The sequence below is a fragment of the Abramis brama genome, assembly GCF_963993115.1.
Source record: "Abramis brama genome assembly, chromosome: 21".
NCBI lineage: Eukaryota > Metazoa > Chordata > Actinopteri > Cypriniformes > Leuciscidae > Abramis > Abramis brama.
The window spans coordinates 27,825,724-27,838,321 of NC_139983.1; the positions used below are offsets into that span (position 1 = coordinate 27,825,724).

General features: G+C 37.5%; 1 protein-coding gene across 2 annotated transcripts in view; it reads left to right on the forward strand.

Moving 5' to 3' along the window:
- The first annotated feature begins 1,680 nt into the window (after positions 1–1,680).
- Positions 1,681–12,598, forward strand: part of ccdc88c (coiled-coil domain containing 88C) — a 58,300-nt gene continuing 47,382 nt past the window's right edge. For both annotated transcript variants that reach the window (XM_084097044.1, XM_084097045.1), the window contains exons 1-3: positions 1,681–2,124; positions 3,853–3,953; positions 8,510–8,618. In XM_084097044.1, coding sequence (XP_083953170.1) covers positions 2,044–2,124; positions 3,853–3,953; positions 8,510–8,618 — 291 coding nt within the window. In that variant the 5' untranslated portion in view covers positions 1,681–2,043. The remainder of the gene's footprint in view (positions 2,125–3,852; positions 3,954–8,509; positions 8,619–12,598) is intronic.

Sequence of the window (12,598 nt, forward strand, 5' to 3'; positions counted from 1 at the left end):
AATATGGAAACGACAGTTACCATGGTGAATACACAATATTAACAATAACTTTAAATGAAACATGGAAACTGCTCCTGGTGAATAGAATGAGAATCATACCTGCATTACTTTTATTTCGTGTAATTTACAACGTAACGGCGTTGCATGCTCGTAGTTTCTTTTGCACTTGATCAGTGAGGCGATACAGCGCGTGCAAGTGAGTGTGCGCTCCGAGCACAGGATAACGGCTGACAGGACAAGAAAGTCCGTTTTTCTGAGGTGAAAAACTTTATTTCAGCGTACACTTATGTCACTGCCTGCCTGGTAGTTCCAATTGTGCTGGGTTTTCTGAAGTAGTCATGATTCGCCTCTCATAACATAACATGCTCTAAACACGCACGCAGAGTGGAAAAGGAGGGGCGGGGGCGCGGGGAGCAAGGATCATGTCAGCCTGACATGCACTTTCCGTGAGCGGTAATTGAAAACCCGGAGTGGACCATGAGCGAAGTGATTACACAGTGCTTAGAGTGGAGAGAGGAACGTGCTTTTGCTCCACTCCAGGCTTTGATCACATCCCCCTCAGCAGGGTGAATACACCTCGTCTTTCCTTAATTTAAGACCTATTCAAACTAAAATTAAGATATTTATTACACTATTTGAGAAATGAAAGCCTATTTACGGCCTTAAAATTATGAAAAGTAAATTGAAGACTTTAAGGACAGACTGGAACCCTGTAATTGACGGAAATCCGTCATAGACTTGCTGCAATTAACGGAAATCCGTCGTAGCGACGGAGAACTTTAATCCCTGGGACTTTCTTTGAATGTTTAAAAAGCATGAAAAGTATTATGTCAATGATGACGGAATTCATTCACAGAAATCAGGTTGCAACAAGGACTAAAACCACTGATCTATATAGATCAGTGTCTAAAACACACTGAGCCCAGATGCAACTGCACTAGCCTATAGGCCTAGGCTACTTCACTTCAAAGACTCAACTCAAGGCCCAATATTTGAATGACACATTCCTCTTAGTGACACAAACCTTTAATAACTAAATTTGATAACGACTGTAAGTTCCTCTGCGCTGTGTTCAAGCATTGACATTTTCACAAAAAGCCTACATTTTAATGTATATGTAATATCTTTTTAATGCCAAAACTTCTCGGTGGTCTTTTTTTGTGTGTCATATTTTGGTCAGGCGACAACTGAAACTCAAGGTTCGGTTTTGTGCACAAATCATACGTAATTAACGTAAATTACTTATTTTGTATTCAAAATGTGCATACAATAATTATGAAACCAAAGATAAAGTTTATTTTTCCTTCTTTAAAAAAATAATAATAATTCAAAACCCGTGTCCTTGACTGCTACTGATTCATGTCCTTTAAGTCCAGTGTCTAATGACAGGGCCAACCTGGGTAATTTTATAGTTAAATGATTACCTATAAAGTACGGAAATGTGGTAAACAAAGGCAAGTTTTCGAAATGTACAAAAATAAACGTGTTACCTGCTGAGGGTGCCAACGAGCTGTACACAGTTGAGCTTTGGTTGTCACGACAACAGTTTGGCCTGTCGGTTACGTCATTTTGAATGAAACCCTGTACCTACGAGTCCGCTATTGGTCGATTTACTTCCACCCCGCCTGTGGAAACGCACAGCTGATTGGCTTATGAGCATGTCACTCTCCCGTGCTCTTCGTGTGCGGGACTGCGGGTACAGGTTGAATACGCGGCGACAAAGTAACTCTAGCAATAGCTGAGAGTAAATGGCGAGAAGTTGAGCTTTAATGGTGCAAGTCCGCGTAGACTGTAGCGCTTCACTTATGTGGTTGTAACCTTTCACTTTTGGGACTGCAGGTCATTTAAAAGCTTTTTTAAACCAAGGAATGTCTTTTTTATTTCCCTAATGGAGTTTTTTCGCGTCCCCTGCATTGTTCTGCGACGGACAGTAATGTGGAGTACATAAAGCCTTAGAGGAATCCGACGCACTTAGTTTTTTATTTATTTCTTTAGACGCACTTTAAGGCGCAAACAATTTTAACTCTTGCGTGGGCATTTTGTATGCTGTTTCCTCCCCCCAAAATGGATATTACAGTGTCTGAACTGATGTCTAACTTCATGGATTCGCCGCTTGTGGTTTGGGTAAGTCACAAAGACACGATGGCACCTGCTGTGTTTGTGTTTGCGTTGTGTAGTTTGTTGAGCACCGGTCAGTGACAGTGCAAAACTGATCAATACCAATGTGGGATGTTTTATGTTTTTATCATCTCTACTGGAAAGAGACTAACATGCTTTCCATTTAGCAGATGTCTATGAGCATATTAAAATTGTGCCTTAACTTTATTGCAACATTTAATTAGTGTTGTTTTTTATTTCTTTTTATCTGTATTTATTTAAAAAAATTATGATAAAAGTTGTATTTATTCATCTTTATTTATATATATATTACTTTATTTGCAAACTTATGAATTACGTTTTACTACTAATAGTTATTTTTAATATAGCCTGTATAAGTATATATTGCGTTAAAATATTTTTCTATAAATGTAATGTAACATATATATATATATATATATATATATATATATATATATATATATATATATATATATATAATTTTTTTTTTTTTTTTTTTTTTTTTTTTCTAAATAAGTCCCATGAAATGTTAAACATAAGTTAGATGTGTTTAACCTGTACACGCAACAGCATAACATAAGTTTTCTTTATGTGCACATACATGAAGAGTTTAATGACAGTTGACAGGGTTTGGCGAAACCTGCAGAACTTCCTATGACCCCCTTTACCTTGACCCCTGTGTCTTGTTTGGCTGTGCTTTCTCTGGCCAGTGTGTTTCCAACTCGTATGTCTTCTTAAAGGGTAGTTCATCCAACAATGACAATTTTGACATTAATTACTCACCTTGATGTCATTTCAAACCCATAAGGCTTTCATTCATCTTCAGAACACAAATTAATCTATTTTTAATGAAATCTGTGAGTTTTCTGTCCCTCCATTGACAGCCTACGCAACTACCACTTTCAAGCCCCAGAAAGGTAAAGACATCATAAAAGTAATCCATGTGACCCAAGTGGTTTAACCTCACTTTTATGAAATGACACGAGGGCTTTGTTTGCGCAAAAAGTATAATTTACCTCTTTATTTATAAAATATTAATCTCCAACGCACATTCACGAGAGCACTACGGCGCATGCTTGTTGTTGACGCGAGAGCAGACGTTGTTGCAACGCTCGTCGGAGATTAATATTTTGTAAATAAAGTGGTAAATTATACATTTTTTTGCATAAACAAAGCACTCGCATTGTTTCATAAAACTGAGGCTAAACCACTGGAGTCACGTGGATTACTAATGATGTCTTTACTATCTTTCTGGGGCTTGAAAATGGTACTGTAGTTGCGTAGACTGTCAATGGAGAGCTCTCAGATTTCATCAAAAAGGTCTTCATTTGTGTTCCAAAGATGAATGAATCTCTTATGAGTTTGGAACGACATGAAGGTGAGTCATTACTGACAGAATTTTCATTTTTGGGTGAACTAACCCTCATTAGACAATCATCAGCAATCCCATGCTGATGATTGTCTGTTCCCTGATCATTTATAACACTGAAAGAAATGAGGGAGACATGGGAAGACAGTTGTATTTAGGCTTTGGAGTTAACTGTTTGAAAATATTGACAAGCAATATTTACTCTTTACACAGACAAAGTTTCTCTTTACAAATGTCTAAAATAACTGCAGTGCTGTTCTGAAACAGAAAGCTTGGTTGATTTATTGTGCAGCTGTGCATGTATCCTGTCGTGATATGACTACTTACTACTTTTTTTTTCTTCTTCTTCTTTTTTTTTTTTACAGGTCAAGACTTTTGGACCCCTTGGGTCCAGTTCAGAAGACAAGCTCTCTATGTTCATGGACTTAGTGGATGGTGTTTTCCTCCATAAGATAATGACACACATGTGAGTGACAGAGTCTGAACTGTGTGTGCGACTGTACGCACATGCTGTAATCTAGCAGCTGTTGTGTACCTATCTTTTTTCATTAGAAACCACATCCTATACTTTCCTTCCTGCCATCCAACTGTGCAGACACTCAATCCGAATCTTCACGCTCCATCAGTTTTGTTCCTCTTGTGTAATTAGTGTGTTAATAAAGGGGCTGATTTGGGGTTGTACTTTGCCCAGAGTTTTAAGGTCATGTGCAACATCAGTTAGCAAGCATGCAGTATATTTTAGGTGCGTTTGACTGAACGTTAGGTCACGGAAGTTTTGGTTAGCTCAAGCTGTAACCTCAGCTAAACAGGTAGGCAGCACTCTTGCGTGTGTTGCTGATGAACAAGGAAATCCCTTCTTTGAGAGTATTTGCATCATGCAAATCAGCTCATTACACTTCTGACGTCTGAAGTTTGTTCATCTAGATTTAGCTTTATAAAACCACTGTTATTGAGTTCTCAGATCCGCTGCATCAGCTTTGTCCTTTAACCTACTTTTACTCAGGCAGACTTGCCGCCCTCTCTGCCTTAATCAGGGGCTTAAACACTAGACCTTCTCAGACAAAGGAAATATTTTCTCCATGAATGGGGGGGCAAGTGGGAGGGAGATCATTCATGTCTAATAGGAAGACGACACATCTACTGTATGAGCCGTCCTTAGACACTCCTGTCACCATCCCCGATAAATTCTTGTAGCCTGGTGTCATGTTCTCTGCGTATCATGTTACTTGGAAGACTAACTGCATCAGTTTCATTCCTATAGTTGTTTTAAAGTCAACACAAAACCGCTTTTGCAACCCATTTTGCTTCCCTTATGTGGAATTAAAGTCACCATGAAATCAAAACTGACACTTTTTTTAATGGAATATTGCAGTGTTTATTATGAATTATTTATCCATGCACATTTTTTTGTATTCATGTGAGCTCATAATCCTCAATGTAAACATTAACATCCCCTTCCCCTTGTAATAACATCTTTTTTTCTATGATATGTACTGCACATTGGCGCAATGACCAATGTTTTTACCTGTTTTTTAATGCAATAACCCATTTTATACAAGCTCTCCCTATAGAAACAATAATTAGATAAGAAGAATGGAAATAATATGAAGAAGTATCTGATCAGCATCAAGTTAACCTGAAACCAGTCTAATTATACGTAGTCAATTATTATAGTTTGTGCCCCAAAAATGAACTAAGGCTACATTCAGACTGCAGGTAAATGTGGCCCAAATCCGCTCACATGAGACTCCGATATATTTTTGTCATGACAGTATGAACAGCACAAACCACACTGAATCTGATCTTTTCAATACCGATTTGTGCCACTTCCATATGTGGTACTAAATCCGTTACCGGTCTGACTTTTTGCAGCGTGACCTCAGTCTGAACAGCCATACAAGAATTTTAGAAACTTCAGAAAGACAACAGTCTTTTACGTCACTAGAGCAACCTGACGTTATCAAGACGTCCTTGTGAAATGTAATCAGTGGAAGGACAGTGATGTGTCAGAATTCATAAGTATTATAGTAACAGCTCTACATACAAGCAAAACATGAGGGCTCTTATTGTAATTGTTTCGCATCCTCCACTTTGTTTTTTATATTGCCTGTGCTTAATTTAGCTGGCTTCAGTGGCAGATCACACTATAAATAAACGTGCAATCACTTCCTTTTATGTCCTCTGTTTTTACTTTCGTATGACAGCGTGCTGGGTGATGTCTTTTTATTGTTCTTTTGCACATGCACGTCAGTTAAGGACCATGATCTGTTCGCACTGGAATCGGAATTGAACACTAAGGCTTGCAATGTGAACAAAGCCTAATATATATGTGAGCTTTGGAAAATAATGAGTTCTTGTATATTGTTAGTATGAAGATTCACTTACTCAGGTGTCCAGTGTTTCCACTGAACCATTACAAATGAGTGGAGATGTGGAATGCTGAGGGCAATGTACACACTGCTTCTTTCTCGTCACCCACATCCATTTATAATGTGCCCACACTTGTATGCCTGCAGCAAACCGACACCTTTGCTAGTGTTTTCATGCACCAGGTATGCGGTAAACACCATCGCTGTTAGCAAATGAGCTCATATGCTAATGCATCCCATCTGGCAGATGTCCTCTGTGTGCACCCTATCAGTCTTCCCTCGACTTTTACCAAACAATCATTGTTTTTTCAACCGTGCTGTCAGGTGCTGTATCTATGGTCGTAAAAACGGCACAAAAAGTGAAACTCAATGCAGTGTTCTTGGCTTCAGGCAATAGAAAACAGTTGAGACAGACACCAGAGGAAAAAACTGACCCTGATCTTTTAAGGTTCTTTCACTAGCAAGTGGGAATTTGTGGGCCAAGCTGGCAGAATTTGCATGCCATTCTCACAAAACAAATGTAAATGAGCATCACACAAACAGAGTCTATGTAGGATCTCAGAACTGTCCGGGCCAAGACGAGGACCCTCCTCTGAGCATCACTCAACTCACTGACATCAGCCTCTGCATCCACTGATCCAGTCCAGTGATATGAAAGCCTAATTACTTATGTCAGAATCATTTGGAAAATATTTGTTTATGTGAAAGATTACATCAACAATGATTTATTTGGCAAGGAATTACATATAGATTTTTTTTCCTCCCATTACAAACAAATCTTTGTTCTGAATAGGCTAAATCCTTTAAAGGGGTCATATTTTTTTATTATTATTATTTTATCACTTATAATGTTCATAAATATTAACGTTTTCTGCACATACACAAAAAAACTTACTTTGCTTTTCAGCCTAACTGATAAAGTTCACACATTATTTAAAACAAGTGAACAGTCAGTAATAAAATAAGAACAAATACACAAATTACAAACAGAGATGAATACTAAATAACAAAGTTACAAGTCTATACAGGATTCAGGTACAGAAATTAATAATTAAGCCTAAATGTAAAATAACACTTTGTTCACTGTAGAAATTAAACATAGTTTCATATTTGTTAAAGCTGTATATCTGTTTGTTGTTTTATTAATATTAATGACACAGACAACAGTAGAAATATTAGGTGTGTGCTGTCACTTAAAGACCGATTGCACGGACCAAAAAAACTGACAAACATCTGTTTCTTTCTCAAATCCGTTTCATTTATGACATAAATGAGAGAATACTTGCCGAGACTGGCATTTAGACGGGTATTTTGACATAATTTTGTGTTTATGTGTCCGTTCAAGGGCAAGGAAACGCGAAAGAGGAATGCTGTCTGAAATGCCTCTCTTGAAGGCAGGTACTCTGTTGAAGTTTAAAACTATTGGATCTGCTCAGAGCCACTGTGGATCTGCCATAACCAATCACTAACGTTTGGTTGTGACGTAACCCTATAACTCAAACTAGTGCATGACCTCAACGTCATCGTTCTCAGCCACTCCCTCTGTTCGCTGATTGGACCGGTACAAATTTGGCCGGAGAAAACCCACGAATATACCGTAAACCCAGACGGAGTACTGAAGGAAAACTAGCCAGGTTAGTTAAATTTAGCAGTTAATCTGCGAATCACATGCATGCTGAACTGTGGGTCCTGATCCGAACTGCGATCCATTCCACCCATTACAAAAAACATCCATATAAACCGTCATTTAAAAACAATGTATTATGAAATCATACAGTTGGCTGCTTCATCTTTCAACAAAAGTTTCTTTGCAAACTCTCCATTGCACTGTGCCTCGTTTACAAAACAAAATGCTCCGAACAAACATATAAACATATATATAAACATATATGACATTCTCATGTCATAACCCCTTTAAACCAACTAAATGTTTCTAAATTATTCTGGCATAACACACTTTCATATTGGTTAGGGTTTCATATCACTGGACTGGATCATTGGATACAAAGGATATATGGAAGCCAGTGAGTTGAGTTTTTTTTTTTTTTTTTTTTTTGACAGATAAAAATAAGACAATGCATTTCTAAACTTTAGAAACATTCCCACAGTAAAGGATGGATTAGAAGTGAATAAAAGGTCAGGAAATAGACCGAAAAGAACTGAAAGAGAGATGAAGGATTTAGGAACAGAAATGAGAGATTCCAAGTGAATTCAAGTGGTATAATTCATGGGTTTTTATTTTTATTTTATTCTTTATCAATTTGCCAACTGCAACATAATGCTTAGGCTTAGTAATATTATAATATTTCTTCCACACAAATTTTTGTACAATTAATCCGATTATAAAAACGAGCCTACACTTGTATTACGTTAAAGAGTAAAGGAAAAATTTATAAAAATACAACTCAGACTGTCAAAAGGTTTATTTGTAGCCACCTCTAGGTGGGTTGTCTAGATGACTAGTCGACTGGTCTTGAGGAAGTATATGTATAATTAGGTCCACCAAACGATGGATGGATGTATAGGTAGATATAACTAGTCGTTCTCACTAGTTAATTCGGTTGGATGGCTAGTTGAACATTCTGCCCATCCCTATTAAAGTTGTGCTTATGTGAAGATTTTCAAATGTCCTCTTGTTGCTTTTGGTCCACAGAGACCCAAGCCCCATGAATCAGCGAGTGAACAAACAAGTCAACAATGATGTCAACCTGAGAATACAGAACCTCAACACTGTCATCCGACATATCAAAAACTACTACCAGGTAAGATATATTCCTTCATGTCGTGTTGCAACTGGAAAGTACTTTCTGGTGTTCACCAGAAAGCAAGAGCTTAAGCTTTTTTAAAGATGGCATTGTGTATGTGTGTGGTTGTATTAGATGGCAGACAGCGGCTGGTCTCTGCAGACACAGGGTGGTGATTCTGGTGTCATGAGGATTAAACCTGTCTGCAGATGTGACTGTGATTTGTGGGTAGCTGGGCGCCTTATATTTGATCCCATAGAAGAGTTTAAGTCAACCCTGAAACCTCAGATCTTAGTTATTGTGGGTTGTCTGAATGACTAGTCACTTATGAATGGAGTAAAAAGTAATATAATAAAATAAAAAAATTATATTTAGCAAATCTCTTAATGCATATCCACTTTTCATACTGTACATTATAATATTGTCTAAATTCAGTTGTAGAATTAAAGCATTTTATTTTAAAGTGTTTTATTTTGAATTTATTTAGACAAAGACTAAAGAATTTTAATATTGGCCATTTTTTTTGTTTGGACCATTACATGAAAATAATTATTGGTATTGGCCAGACTTATATCATATTTTAAAATCCTAATATATACCATGCTGCTATGTTTTACGAACACGCTTTTAGAAGGTTTTTTATATGGATCTTTTTCCTTGGGGTAATATCAGAGTGAGAGTGCTTTTCAAGACCTCATGGAGTTGAAGGTGGTCTATAAGAAACTAAAAGTTTTTATGAGAGACTGTAGTCATAATGATAGTAATTATTGTGAAGAAAACAGGGATACATGAAAGGACAGCCTTTCTCAACACTATATTAGACAAAATGTATCATTGACTCAGTTTCTGGTCTCACAGAAAACAGTTCTCACTCACAATTACTGCTGGAAGGGGTATTTTATGTTGTTGGTTTTGGGAGTTGAAATCTTTTGATTTGGTTTGGTCTGTTCTGGGCAGCGTCCCACCATCTGAGTAAGCGGTTGCCACATCTGACCCCCTTTTCCCTTGGCAGAGCGTCTCAGACGCATTCCTGCTCAGATCTCACTGCTTTCCATCCCAACTTAGTGAAAGAAGACTTATTGTGTGTCAGTCGCTGGGAAATGTCTGTTCCCCCCCCTGCCCCACTTATTTAGAATAAAAAAATATAGATAAATCCCCCCCCCCCCCCCCACACACACACATTCAAGCAAGGATATAATCAAATATTCGGTATCAGAGGGGAAAGTTTAACATTGTGTCCCAATCAAGCATGACGCGAAACAGCAGCTTTGCATCGGAAAATGACTAAATCAAAATACATTTGATGTTTAATTTACTGTTTTAAGTATTTGGACATTGGGTTGGGCTGCCTAAATCGAAAACCAAGTAATTGACAACATGGTCTGTGGCTTTTATTTTATCTCTTATCAATTGATCGTGTTGAATTTGGTTAGGACATTGTTATACGTGGTCAGTGAAAAACCTATATTTATTCTCCACTTTTCGAAATATTGGTGGGGGGCATCTATGATGGTCCCTGCACTTTTGCCCCATCGTATACTTTTGCCCTCCAACAGTTCCCTTCTTTGTTCTGTTTAAAAGAACACTCTGCTGTAAGCAGCTGAGATATTAAAATAACCTCTTATTATGTATTATGTAAGATTTTTGGCAGAGCTTCAGAATGTAGTAATCACACTTAAGGCCCCCATAACCACATATTTGGCTTGGGTGGAGCTCATCTTAGTGTTTTTTTATAAGTCACCCTATGGGCTCAGTAATAAGTAACTGAGAGGTTTGTGTTCATACAGAAGTGCTCTCACCTTGGCGTAAGTACCGTTTTAACCAAGCACTGTAAAAGAGATGCTATCTGTCAGATATTTTGGGTCAACCATGGTAAAACTCAGGTTATTCATTAAAATTCTTTACACTGAGGGGTAAATACACACTCTTGGTTGTGTGTGTTGTTTGAAACTGGTCAGCTGTCTCAATTTCCTCATGTGGCTTGTCTAAAACACACACAAAAGTGCTCATTCCCAACCCAAGACAAACTGCCCTATATGATCCCGGAAATGGACTTCAGAAAAGCAACATTTGAAAAGCATCTGATTGGGATCAACGCTCTGCTGAACAGAACCAGATGTGTTGTTTTATCCCGTGTTAATCGCTTCCCCGGAGACCCAACTATGGGGGACTTGATGAGGGGGAAGGGTCACTGTAATGTGAGAACTGAAAGCCTCAAGACCCTCTGAAATTCTGTCCTTAAGACATTCGGCTAAATGCCAAAGGATATGATTTGTAACACATTAGCTCTCTCATTGCAAATTAGGCTTCGTATTTTCTTCTAGTGATTCAGGAGTTGGGTCATTCACTCTTTTTTTCTGTATCTTCTCTCTTATGTCTTACTTAGCTGTGATACACTATGGTGGTCCCTCACAAACACCCAGGGATCTAATTCACACATAACACACTTCACACTTCTGTACAGTTGCTGCATCTTGATAAGAAATAAGGTGGACACTGGATTGGGTGACTCAGTTTTATGGCTAGCTGCAGTTTACAATCTATTAATCTGTAATTTATTAATTTATCACCTGGATATATGATATGATTACTATAGCATTTATAATGTTCAAATTACAATAAATGTACAAATGTACAATTTAACTGTGCAGTGCAATGAATTTAGCAACAGTTGAGTTTTTTTTGCTAACAGTACTATGACCATAAGTAATATGCAATGCATGTTTTTATCAACAAATTTGCATTCAAATGCATCAGTGCATTGCTTACGCATCTGCTATGCAAATGTGTTGCCTTATTTGATACATCAGTGGATTGAAGTGCCATATTTGTTTTGGCTGACGAAAAAAACATTTAGTAACACCTGCAATGCATACAAACTGTATACTTTTTTTGGCACCAAATGGAGTTGGAAAAATAATGGAATGTTTTCTATTGTTTGCCCAAACGCGATATCTCGCTCCAAACATATGTAATTGGTTTAGCCACAGGTTTTGTACTTAGTCTGTGGCTTTTTCATAAATTGTTTTAAATGTGACCTGTGACTGCATTGTTAAAATCATTTTGAAGAGCCATCAGAGAGTTAGATACCATAACCAACCACACTTGAATACCAATAGTCAATGCCAAATATCTATACTGTTACATGATAACAATCAATATTAGTGACAATATACCATTCACAAATGGAACTAATCAATTTGTTGTCTTCCTCATTCTATTATTTTGGATTGATTTGTAGAAATAACTGGAGCGTTCTATTTAAGATCCCCACAAGACGGAAATCTGAGAAGAACTGTCGTTATTTCTATTTGCAAAGTGCTTTCTCTCTCAGCCATAAACTACATTGTATCTGAGTGTCAACAGGAGTCTCAGCCACTGTGTACAGAAATGACCCAGAAGGCCAGTGAGATAAGCAGATGGCTGTAGACTGGTCTTTTATGCTCATGTGAATAAGTCGAACAATGTCATTCATTTCTAAAAAGATGTATAAACTGGAACATGGTTGTTGACATGAAGGGTAAAATAGCGCACATTGTTTGAGCATGTTCATGCAGCAGCAACACAGGAAGTGAGTGTGATAAAGGAAGATGATTTTAGTGATTAATTAGTGGTGTTTGCTACGGCAAGTCTCACTATTGCTTTTGCTCAGTCTATTTCAAAACCACAAAGCCTAAGTATTAAGTTTTTTTTGTTCCACCTTGTTTGCGCTACAGAAATAAATGGTGGCTAGAATACTGAGGCTTAATAAGGAGAGGCGTGCTTACTTTTTAGTCATAAAACGTAAAAAATAATTGGCCTGGCGAAAAATAAAATAGGCAACCAAATCCCTTGGATTTCAATTGATTGAGAACTGAGCCATGTCGGAACCGTGAACCAAATGTATTAGAATGTGGAGAGTGGATGTGGAAAATTGTTTTATCCAAAATTGTTTTATTAAAATGTTTTGTTCAGATAAAAAAAAATCTTCTTGACTATTTATGTAGCCACGTGAAGTA